Here is an 11,909-nt window from a genome sequence, read left to right on the forward strand (position 1 = left end):
CAGTAGACTTGGCTTTTTCGGATGCTCTTTGTGGAGATGCGGCAACGTATTGTTTGGCGATTGAGTTGGTAAAGCTCAAAGATTACAAGTTTATCTTTGTGGAGAGCAATTCTAGAGTAATCATCAATTCTCTCACTTGCAGATTTGCGGGAGATTGAGAACTATTCGTCCTTTTGTCATATGATTTCTACTAATTTTGTTGGTTGTGTGTTTTTTTTTTTTTTTGTATTTTTAAAATTTATAATTTTCCTACTCATAATGTGGTTAAGTAGATTTTTAGGCATAAATAATTTAGTAACTTGCTTATCCATTAGAATTTATTTGTAAGGAGCTTGAGGTTTAATTTTGAAAAAAAAAACCGAGTTGGTGAAATTTTTCAGTTAAAAAAAACTATGATTAATACGATCCGAGAAATAAAAAAAATAAAACTGTGTGCGGTAAAAGTTTCAATATTGGCAGAAGCTTAAAAGCAAAGCTAAGCTGCGACTAACCCATCAGTCCTCTCCTCTCCCTAGTCCGAACTCCCGCCTCTGCTCCTCCCACGAAGCTTTCCAGTTTTGATTCTGAAGAGAGAGAGAGAGAGAGAGACGTTTCCAATGGCAGACACTGCGGTACAACCAAGCCGATCGAGGGACCTCGACAAGCTCCTCCTCAGGCCTGGAAATCTCGTCGGACCCAGCTTCGAACCTGGCCCCGAAGTAAAATGAATCTTCTCTTTCTAACTCTCTTTTCGACATTCTTACATATACTCGGTCTGCTTTTAAATTCTGGTTCAGGGTTTAGTTTAATTGATTATTCTGACCCAAGAATTCTTGGTTTTGATTTAATGCTAAATAATTTTTGATTATTTTCTTTTTTGGGGTTGCAGCTGAGGGAGGACCTTAAGGAGTATGCGAAAGTGTTGGTGGTAGGGGCTGGTGGATTAGGGTGTGAACTACTAAAAGACTTGGCTTTGTCTGGTTTTCGGGAGCTCGAAGTTATAGACATGGACCGCATTGAGGTCTCGAATCTCAATCGTCAATTTCTCTTCAGGTTCTTTTTATCTTCACATGGTGCTATGCCAATTGACATAACACACAAGCCATTTATGTACAGGAATTACTATTTGTTTGAAGAGAAATGCTAAAAGGAACCAGTAGTGCCTAAGTATTTGATCCCATATAATCGAATGAAATAATTTATAAGGAGTATTGCTAATCCATTTCAAGGTGGAAGGTGCTAGGCACCAATGCTCTTGTTTGAATATGTTGACTATGCAACAAGCAAATATGAGCAGTTTTTAAATTTTTATTATTATTCTTTATCATCGTTGATACTATATGCTAACAGACTAATCTTTTCAGTTTATATGCAAGTATTTAGCTGGAATTTCAGTTTCTAGTAAGCATGTTTACCTTAGTAGTCCTTAATATTGTAGACTCGAAGATGTCGGTAAGCCGAAGGCTGAGGTAGCTGCAAAACGTGTCATGGAAAGAGTTAGTGGTGTGAATATTGTGCCACACTTTTGCCGGATTGAAGACAAGGAGCTTTCCTTTTTTAGTAATTTTAGTATTATTGCCCTCGGTCTCGATTCTATTGAGGCTCGAAGTTACATTAATGCCGTAGTATGTGGCTTTCTAGGTTGGTAACTTAACTTCCTGATTTTCATCTCTTGGTAATGTACAAGTTCATCTTCCCAATTTAAAATGGTCATTTGTTTATAACCCTGTTGTTGCTTTATCCTATTATGCTAAGGTGGTATGTGTTGCTGATTTTTTCTTCGTTTTCATCTTTTAGAGTACGATTCAGATGATAACCCACTAGAAGAAACAGTCAAACCTATGGTAGATGGCGGCACAGAAGGATTTAAAGGCCACGCAAGGGTCATTATGCCAGGGCTCACACCATGCTTTGAGTGTACCATCTGGCTTTTCCCACCTCAAGTGAAGTTTCCTTTATGCACCCTTGCAGAAACCCCTAGAACTGCCGCACATTGTATTGAATATGCCCACTTAATCAAATGGGATGAGGTGATGTTTACTGTTGGTTTATGTTCAATTTTCTTTTTGGTATTATTTTCATTATCTTTCCAGATAATTTGATCTAAAATTGATTGCTTTGAGGTGAGGTTTACTAGTGGATTTATCTTTAACTTGTATCGTTGTTATTTTCATTACAGTAAAATTTATCTAAAATTAATTGTTGTGCTGTTGTAAATGCATTTCACTTGCAGGTTCATAGTGGGAAGGCCTTCGATCCTGATGACCCAAAGCATATGAAATGGGTTTATGATGAGGTTGATAAACAATTTTCTAGTAATGTTTTCCTTCTTTTCCTTAGTTCCACAATTTTAATCCTTCTGCTACCGTTCTTTATATGCTGTAGGCTGTCAAGAGGGCTGAGCTTTTTGGTATTCCAGGTGTTACTTATTCTCTTACTCAGGTATATACATGCTAAAGAAAGTCTCTCTGAAACAGTGACATTTTAAGAATAGACAATGTTTCTGATATGCTAATTATTTTTGGTCTCTTTCCTTTGCTGTCATGTTACTTTAGACCTGATTTTTGTCAATTTTATCACTTGATATGTTGACATTCTTTATTGAAAGGTGATTCAACATTTTATTCCATTTTATATTTTGCGAGGTAAAGGAATAAAAAATAAAAGTGAGGAGATTTGAAAGCTATGAGTCATTAAGGGGCTTTAATATCTTTGGTGTTGTGTATCTGTTTCTCTTATGATTATGAGAAGATTTTTAATCCATGTATTTTACAGGGTGTTGTGAAGAATATCATACCGGCAATTGCTTCCACCAATGCAATTATTTCAGCTGCATGTGCAATGGAAACATTAAAGATTGCATCAGGATGCAGCAAAACTCTGTCAAACTACTTAACGTGAGTCCTTTTTACAGTCCTGATTTTCATTTATAACTGTGATGTTATACTTCTCTGTTATATCATGGGTTCTTTATATGTGAATATAATATTAGTAATAATACACTCTTCTCCTTATCAATGGATATCTTACTTTCCTCTGCCGCCATAAGTGAGTGCTCTCAATAGGTCAGTCATAGACATATGACCTCTTTAAAAGAAAATGAATATCCTACTTTCCTTTTAGTAACTCTTATCCATAAGAGAAAATTAATAGAACGCAAGAAGTGAAGATAACCAATAACATGAATAATAAAACATTTTTCTCTTTGCTTTCCTTTTTTTTTTTTAATTATGGATTTTTAGATAATTAGAGGAACTAAAAGTTAATAACATAGGAAGAAAGTGTATTGGTGGCTTTGTTTTGATACTTTTATTTTTTCAATCTTACTTGTTAAGACTTAGATCTATGTAGGGATTGGGGTAATATAATGTATAACAAGATTTACCCTTTGGGGGATTTGATGCTACTATGATAGTACATATTTTATGCTTTATTTTATAACAGTCTTGTTACCACGGTTTTCCTCCACCACAAGTGAGGCTTTTCAATAAACTTGAATAGGGGTCAATCTAGGACAAGTGACCTCTATCTCTTTTTCAGAAAAAAAAAAAAAATAACATGTTAAGACTTAGAAACTATGGCAGGCTTTGTATAGCAAGATTTACATTGTCTACAACACTCTCTATGGTGATAGACCAAACATAGGCCCATGCTATGAGTGATGGTTTATTTTGTGTAATAAGTTTAATTCTTGAGTGTTAGTCTGCTGATTCAACATTGAATACTTGAACCTCCTGGAGATTGCAGGGTTCAATGGAGGGCTAATTTTGATTTATTATTATTTAAAAGAACTTTAGAAAGATTATTTGGAAGAATGATACAAAATAAGTATTTTTTTTTTTTTGTGTTATTGGCATGTTTGCCCCAAAGTTCTCGCTAATTGGCAAAGTGGTTCTTAAATACTTTTTTGTAATCAAGTCCTTGAATTTGATTTATTTATCAATTACTTCCATTATAACCTTTTTAAGGAGACATCTGCTAATCGACGGTAAGTTGAAGGACTATATTGCAAATATGCAATGAATTTAAGGAGCAAAATTATAAAAAAATATATTGTTACCAAATTTAAGAATACGAAGTTAAGTGCTATTGTTTATAAATTCAGGGATTTATGCTAAGAAAATATCAAAAATAATTTTGCTAATCTCAATAAATTCAAGGGGCAACCATGCTAAACCCTTTCTTTTGTTTGTTCTTCACATGTTTCTTTTTTTTTTTTTGCTGTAGATTCAAAATAAAATTGTTAAGCCAAAGTATACTGACAATTAAAAACTTTGAATAGATACAATGGTGCTGAAGGTCTCCACACTAAAGTGACTGAATTTGTGAAGGACAAGGACTGTCTTGTATGTGGTCCGGGTGTTCTGGTTGAACTAGATTCTTCATTAACATTAGAGAAGGTAACTTTCATCATCCTATATTTGAATCTGATATCATTATCAGGTAATTTATTTTGTTCTTGACTTGCATACCATCTGGGAAGGTAAAGGGACGTAGATTTTGAGCCCACTTGATTTATTGCTAGTTTGATTAAATCATGCATCACTTAAAGAAACAAATGGCTGACATGTTTCTTGATATTTGTTGAGAATTTGTGTGGATGAGCTTAGAGATACTTTTTGGCCCATACACCTGTTTAGATCTTGGTTTACTCTTATTGAGGTGACCCATTCTATGGAAGCCTTGGTCGGTTGAGCATATCCCCCAAAGTGTTATCTCTTTTGTTCTACGTAAATTTTAATTGATTCTTTTATGAGACTTGATTTGTCCATATTATCCAAAATGTTGTAACATATTAGCTTCTGATGGTGATTGGAATTCATAGTTAGAATGAATGATTTTGAGATTGCCATGTATATTAAGGGTTTATTTTCCTTGAAATCTTTGTGTTTAACTTTCTAAATCATGAAGGTTTGTGTTTTTTTTTTCTTTCGCAAAGTGGATGAAGGTTTGTGTTTGCTCTAATGAGTTTAGCATTAAATACTTCTAAGATTCCAATGTTAATACTTTTCATTGTCATTTGTTTCCTAAATAGTATATATTTTAACAAAGTTAATTTGCTGGAGTGGTCACACTTTCTATTGAGATGCATCCCAAGTCATTATTTCTTCGACTCCAAATATTTGTCTGGTGCTTTAAATTGTTTAGGAAAAGTTTTGCCAAATCCTTATCAAAGAGGGGGAATAGGTTTCACTAATATTCCATTAGGATAGGAAACAAGAAATTGCCTCTGTTTCACACTGATCTGTCATGTTTTGTCTATTCCACTCTCTACATGTTAGTTTATGCCGCGTCTCCATCAATTGTTAGATCACAATTTCTAATTAGGGTAAAATTTGTGCAATGACAAATCCGGCTGTCATTCCTAAAACTATGTCTAGCCAATTTTCAACTATATAAGTTTGGTAAACATGTGCTTCATTGTTTGTCTTGTTCTGTCAAAACAGAGTAAAATGACTCACTGTTATTTATGATCTGGTACGATGGTAATTATGATCGAAGTTTGAAGGTATAATTTTAATGATTGCTAGTTTCTGTGTGCAACAGTTCATAAGTTTACTCGAGGAACATCCAAAGCTGCAGTTGTCGAAGGCGAGCATCACACATCGAGGGAAGAACCTTTACATGCAGGCTCCTCCAGTACTTGAAGAAATGACCAGATCAAACCTAAGCCAACCACTTTTCGAATTGATGGGTAAAATTTCCAAGGATGTTGTCCATGCAACCGGTACAGTAAAAAAGAATGACACAAAGACCTCCAGTCTGAGAAAATTACGTGTTGTTTTCAAAGGAGTTGATGAAGTTGCAGATATGGATACAGCAGGTGGGGCATAATAATTTTAGGTACCAGATCAGATCTAATTAGAAACCAAAACCCATAAAGACTTTTAAAGGCCTTATCTCCCTCTATGACTATGGCAGTATGAGGATAAAAAAAATGGTGGGGTAAGGTTAAATTAGCTTTCTATATTTGTAAAGTTCAGTTTCCCACAGATTTTCTTTAATTGCATAGAACTGTAAATTGAACCCCAAGAGTTCATTTTGCAGTTAACTTTAACTGGATTAAAGATACAGAATTAGATCATGAATTACCATTATTGGCATTTTGGCTGACCCTCATATTTTGTTTTACTTTTTTTTTTTCATTACCCTTCATTTATGCCAAAGTATTCTACTCCCAAATCTATAAATGCCCAAAATTAAGAGTATTTTTGATTCAGATGTGATCTAAAAGCCCTTGTAAAAGTTATTCTTACTTCAATGCAAGGTGTTAATCTTTAACTTTGACATAATTGTATTAAAGACAGGCTACTACCAAGAATCCATCTTTATTCTTTAATCAGTGATGAGTGTTTTTTGTTTATGTTTGATCACATACGCTCATGTGAGGAGGGCTGTTCAGTGTCACGTGACACTCTTTTGGAATATGTATTTTATTTTTATATATATAAAGAAACAAGACAAATTCTTGTTAAATAAGGCTGTTGGCTGGAAGCAAACTCTTTACAATAAAATCTTTATATATTAAAAGTGTCTATCTAACGACATTTCTTGGTTTAACATTCTTGTTTAACAGAATATACTTAAAAATAAAAGAATATTCTGTTAAATTTAACGATTAGGTTTGATCTCCCGTTAAAAAATAAACCCAATAATTAAACCCAAAAAATTAAACAATCTTTTAAATAAACAATCTTTTAAATATTAATAATCTCTTTTTAAATTAAAAAAATCATCTTATAAAAAAGAAAAATATAGATAAAATATTTAGAAAAGATAATATAAAAGAAGATTGATTGTGTTGGCTTAGAGATTTTTGGGCTTGGGCTTAAAAAAATAATAATAAAAAAAGATAAAATGGGCTGTAATTAGTATTTACCTTATATGTTTGTGCTTATTTTTAGTTTTATTTTTAATTTTACCACCAAGAGGAGAATGTTGAAAAATATTAGAATATGAAAATATTATTGGTGCTTATTAGTAATTTGCAAAGAATGTGAAAGTCTATAAATATATAGTTGTGTAGCTATTATTAGATATGAAATGAGATAATAGAACTTTTTTCAATTAGAAGATTAATGTACATTTTACTATTAATAACATACATTATTATAACACAACTATATTTTACTTACTAAATATACTGACACATATTTTATTTTTATAAAACAAATCGTTCAAATAATTATACTATTTTAATTATTAATTCAAATAAAAAACTAAAATATTAAATAAAACTAACACTACGTGGCTTGGCACGTAACAATCACCTAGTAAATAAATAAGTGGGAATATTGGTGATACTCAACTATGGGGTATGGTGTGGTAGCCAAGCTAGCCAGATCCATTTACTCAGAAAATTCAGCATTCAAATTTTGGACTAGCTCAACCAATAAATGCCTCCTTTTTTAATTTACTTTATTTATTGTTACAAAAATTCTCAATTTATATAGCTTGTGGCGATTTAAGGTCTTTCTCTTGCTGTGAGTGGAGTTTGGATGCCCTCTTGTGGTGATTAAATATGATAATTTTAGTAAAATATGAGGTGAGTTAGCAATGAAAATCATCTTTTTATTACAAAATTAAGAGAAAAGAAAAAATCCCATTTTATTAGTCTCACTAAATATCTTGTCTACTCTAGATCAGATTAGGCCAAAGTTGGCTGCTTAGGGTCAACTATACCATACCACACATAACATAACAAATGTAAAAATTTAAATAAGACAGCTCAAGTTGGTATCTGCAAACTAACACTCAATTCCAAGGAACGAGGAAATAAAGGATTGCAATTACTATTAAGACGTATTTTTTTTCTTAAAGGGTATGAAGTAAAGTAGAGAAAGCCATGAAAATCCATTCTCATAGTCATAAATATATAATGGTTAAACAAAAGCATATGGGTGTATGTGTGGATGTGGGTCCCTTTGCCAGATAGCAAACCGTGTGATAAGTGGACCACACAACACAACACAACACTAATATAATTTCAACTCTTTCTTTTGCAGTTAAGAGTGAAGTTCCTGCAAAAGCCAAGCTATAAAGTTTACTCAACAAGTGGAAAAGACTGTGATAATACATGTTAGTCAATTAATGCTTTGGTATATGTATATATTGACCCACCTTCCATTTATCTTCATCTTTATTTTGATGCCCCTTTACTTTTAGTGTAGAAAAAAATAATATTAAAATAACAAAAGGGTTAAGGGGTTTTGAAAATATACACACATAGATTCTCTCACAACCAAAATTTTTTATATGGTACATTATATATTGCTTCTCGAATCCATGCAGAGCTAGCTGTGAAAAAGAGTACCTATATATGTATGTGTATTATAATTATGAGCTATGTGACCCCACCTTTGCAAGTGTTTGACAATAGTCCACCATCTGCCCCAAAAATGATTCTGGCAGACATGTTGTAACAATTGAGGGGTTAAATCCAATGATAAAGCCAATTAACATCACTGTTATTTTTCTTCTTCATCATCTATTTGATTGCTTTTTTCATTTAAAACCCAATAGTAGTAGACCCCTCCCTTCATATTGCCATAATATACAACATTTCATTTTCAAACCATCGTAATTACTTTTGTCTTTTAACAAAATGTGTGCATTTGGGGACCTTAAAAGTTCCTTGTCATGAGTCACAAAGTATGATTATACACTCTAGTTTACATGTATTGATTATGATACTATTATAATATGAAACAAACAACTTATGCTAGCTACATAGTTAGCTAGTTGCTTCAAACTTCCAATTTTATATCACAACCCCATATCAAAATTCTTTGTGTGGACTATGAATCTTGAAGCATATAATACTATTTTTTCTTATTATATACACATATATTCCCTATAAATATATTAATATAAGTAGTATCTAGAAATATGGATGAGAGGTAGAGAACTTTAGTACCAATCTCAACTTAGCTATATAAAAGGATTGAGTCTATCTTGGATGAGATATCTGGGTGTGGGTTGTTGCCTGCTGTTCCTCATCTTTTTTTTGGTACTGGATAATATCATGACACACTATATGATATTCTTGTAGGGTTGTGGGACTTGAAGACAGATTGGCCAACTGCCAGTTAAGACCCCACCACCCCACATGCTCTCAAATCTCTTCCCCCATCTAGTTAAACTCACCTCCAACCCCATGCCACTCCCTTTACCTTCCCTATTTATACTCCTACTTATTACAAACCACTAAAAGAAAAAGAAGACATTTTTATTTTTAGAAAAACAAAACAAGCTAAACCCTTCTCATTTTTATTAAGTATGGAAATTGCAGCAGGAGAATTAGAAGATGATTTGTTCTTTAAAGACTTAAGCAAGCAAATATCACTTCTTATCATGGATGAAGAAGAAGAAGAAGAAGAAGAAGAAGAAGAGGACCCACTTGCCAATTACCCTTCAGTTTCTTTCCAGGTTCATATTTTTACTTTCTTTCTTTCTCATCTCAAACTTTTCTAAGCATAAATAGTGTTTTTTTTACTCTTTTTGTGTTGTTTATTTCAGGCTTTTTCTCATGTAATCCATAATAATATTCCACCAGCTGTTCAATCTCATCAATTTGTGTATGAACAAAGTTGTAAAAGAGAAAGTAGCAAAGGGACTGGTGTGTTCATTCCTCAGTCTTCTCAGCCAAGAAGAAAGCAGAGACATGGGAGATCATCATTTGGGTCATCATACTATGCAAAATCTCACAGACAATCTGAAAATAATAACAATAATTACCAAAACAACACAAAGATTGTTGTGTCTCATCATCATCATCAACAAGTGGCCTCAAGTGGCTCTTTTAAACCAAAATATAGCAGAGTATAGAAGGATTAATAGAAACTCTAATAATCTCTACTAATTAATAAATAAAACCCCATTTGCCCACTTCATGTGCTATATACAATATGTATATGCCTGGGGTCTAATATATAATTTTCATCATTATTATATATATATATATAGAGAGAAAGACTACTTTTGTACATGGGATAAGATCTATAGTGTGTTAAGTGCATGGAAAGATTCACCAAAAGGGTGTGAAGATCTTCTATGGCCTATTGTTGTGCATGTATGATATATAGGATAATAGCTGAATAATTAATTATTCATTTGATGCTATAGATTAAATAATTCTTATTGTTGTAGATCTGTATTGGCTTATGATTTGTTTTAAGAAAATATCTTGGATTATTTATTTCTATTTGAGAGTGTAGGAAATCACAGCAGTCCCGAAACTGCCCCTACACCAACACCTAACAGTCAAAAAAATAGGGGCAAAGCTGTCTTTTTCTCTTTGTGCGGATCCAAAGAGAATATGCCTTTCTCTTAACCGAATATGCCCCTTTTGAATTTCAGATCTACTTTTCAAAACCCTATTGCATTTAATTGCAATATAAAACCAATCTTTTCTCTTTCTATGAAAACCTAGCTGCCATTTTTTCCCTTTCACAGCCGGCCTCCTTCACTCCTCTTCTCTCTTTCTTCTCCTTTCTTTGAACAGCAAGCAAAACCCTAGCAAGCTTCTTCTCCTCCTTCTCCTACTGCCCAGCCGAAAGCACCTTCTTCCTTTCTTTCTTCTTGTTGCAGCAACAACAACCCAAAGAGCTTCCTCTTCTCCTTCCACTTCAACCTTCTTCTTTGCGAAATAAAACCCAGCCGAGACACCCAAGCTTATCTCCTCTTTCTCTTGTTCTAGATTTTAAAACCTGCAAAGACTAAGAACAAAAAACCAGCCATAGAAATACCAACGAAAAATAAAAAACCAGCAAAGGAAAAAGAATAAAAACACCACAACAATTGATTTCGGAGTTCCCTCTAAATCAGAGGTACGTCTCCGTCAAGCGACCCTCAAAGTTGCTTGAATCTCACTATGAATCTCAAAAAACCGGTTACAAGTTATGGAGATTCCATGCCACAACTAGCTTGAGTAATCTCTCTTTTCCTTCACTTTATTTCTCTTGATTTTCCTTACAATATCTCTCACTAACTCTCTATTTTTCTTTTCTTGTTTCTGAGGTTGATTACAAAGGAAACACAAGGCTACTGCCTTTATTTTTCTGCTGGGCCGAAATGGTTCTCTTCTTTAAATGAGAAGGTTGAACCTCATATTTATAATATTGTTTGTTGCTGGCTGTGTTGTGTTTGAGCTGAGAAATAGATATATTCTGTTGTGATATTTTCCTTGTAAAGCTGAAAGTTTGTTAGAGTCTTGAGATATTTTGTTTGCTTCTTCATATTGTAAAGAGAAATAAAGATCTAGGCCTATGACAACGGAGGCAGGCAACTACATGAGAGTTATAATGGTCTGTTGAGGCTTTGTAAATAGATCTAATTTATTTTCCTTGTAACTTTATTTATGGGACAATAGTATGGGAATTTATCCAACAAATTCCACCTAAATTTCCATACTAGCAGTCCAAACAGTTTCTGCCTTTGCTTCAATTTACTTGTTGCTGTCTTTGAGGGTCATTGCTTGAATATGTGTCCATTTACCATCCCGTGTCAACTCCCAACAGGTTCATACAATGTTTGAACTTGTTGAGAGTGACCACCTTAGTTCCCATATCTGCTGGGTTCTCCTCGGTAGGAACTTTTCCACTTGTATTTCACCTTGAGTCACCTTGTCCCTTATAAAGTGGTATTTAATCTCTATATGTTTAGTTCGGTCATGGAACACGGGGTTCCTACATAAGTGTACACGGCTTTATTTGTACGAGTACACTCTAGGAACCTCTTTAAGTAACTTAATCTCTGTCAAAAGTCCTTTCATCCATATGGCTTCTTTAATAGCTTAAATATTGGTTGATATGTACTCAGGTTGTTGTTGAAAGTGCAACCACGGGTTGGAGTTGGGCTTTCCAACTCACACGGTTTCCTCCAAGTAGGAACATGTAAGATGAAGTAGACTTTCTCTGTCTTGTCCCAGG

General features: G+C 33.6%; 2 protein-coding genes across 2 annotated transcripts; both read left to right on the forward strand.

The window, feature by feature from the left end:
- The first annotated feature begins 319 nt into the window (after positions 1 to 319).
- LOC115722514 (NEDD8-activating enzyme E1 catalytic subunit) lies at positions 320 to 6,099 on the forward strand. Its single transcript, XM_030651739.2, has 9 exons — positions 320 to 698; positions 869 to 1,032; positions 1,418 to 1,620; positions 1,777 to 2,009; positions 2,213 to 2,275; positions 2,365 to 2,421; positions 2,755 to 2,876; positions 4,262 to 4,379; positions 5,527 to 6,099. Exons 1-9 carry the CDS (start codon positions 597 to 599, stop codon positions 5,812 to 5,814), a joined length of 1,350 nt encoding a protein of 449 aa, XP_030507599.1. The 5' UTR covers positions 320 to 596; the 3' UTR covers positions 5,815 to 6,099.
- A 2,675-nt stretch (positions 6,100 to 8,774) lies between these two features.
- On the forward strand, positions 8,775 to 10,183 carry LOC115723316 (uncharacterized). Its single transcript, XM_030652753.2, has 2 exons — positions 8,775 to 9,408; positions 9,499 to 10,183. The coding sequence occupies exons 1-2, from the start codon at positions 9,259 to 9,261 to the stop codon at positions 9,805 to 9,807; spliced, it is 459 nt and encodes a 152-aa protein (XP_030508613.2). The 5' UTR covers positions 8,775 to 9,258; the 3' UTR covers positions 9,808 to 10,183.
- The last annotated feature ends 1,726 nt before the right edge of the window (positions 10,184 to 11,909 follow it).

Source organism: Cannabis sativa, chromosome 9 (genome assembly GCF_029168945.1).
Source record: "Cannabis sativa cultivar Pink pepper isolate KNU-18-1 chromosome 9, ASM2916894v1, whole genome shotgun sequence".
Taxonomy (NCBI): Eukaryota; Viridiplantae; Streptophyta; class Magnoliopsida; order Rosales; family Cannabaceae; genus Cannabis; species Cannabis sativa.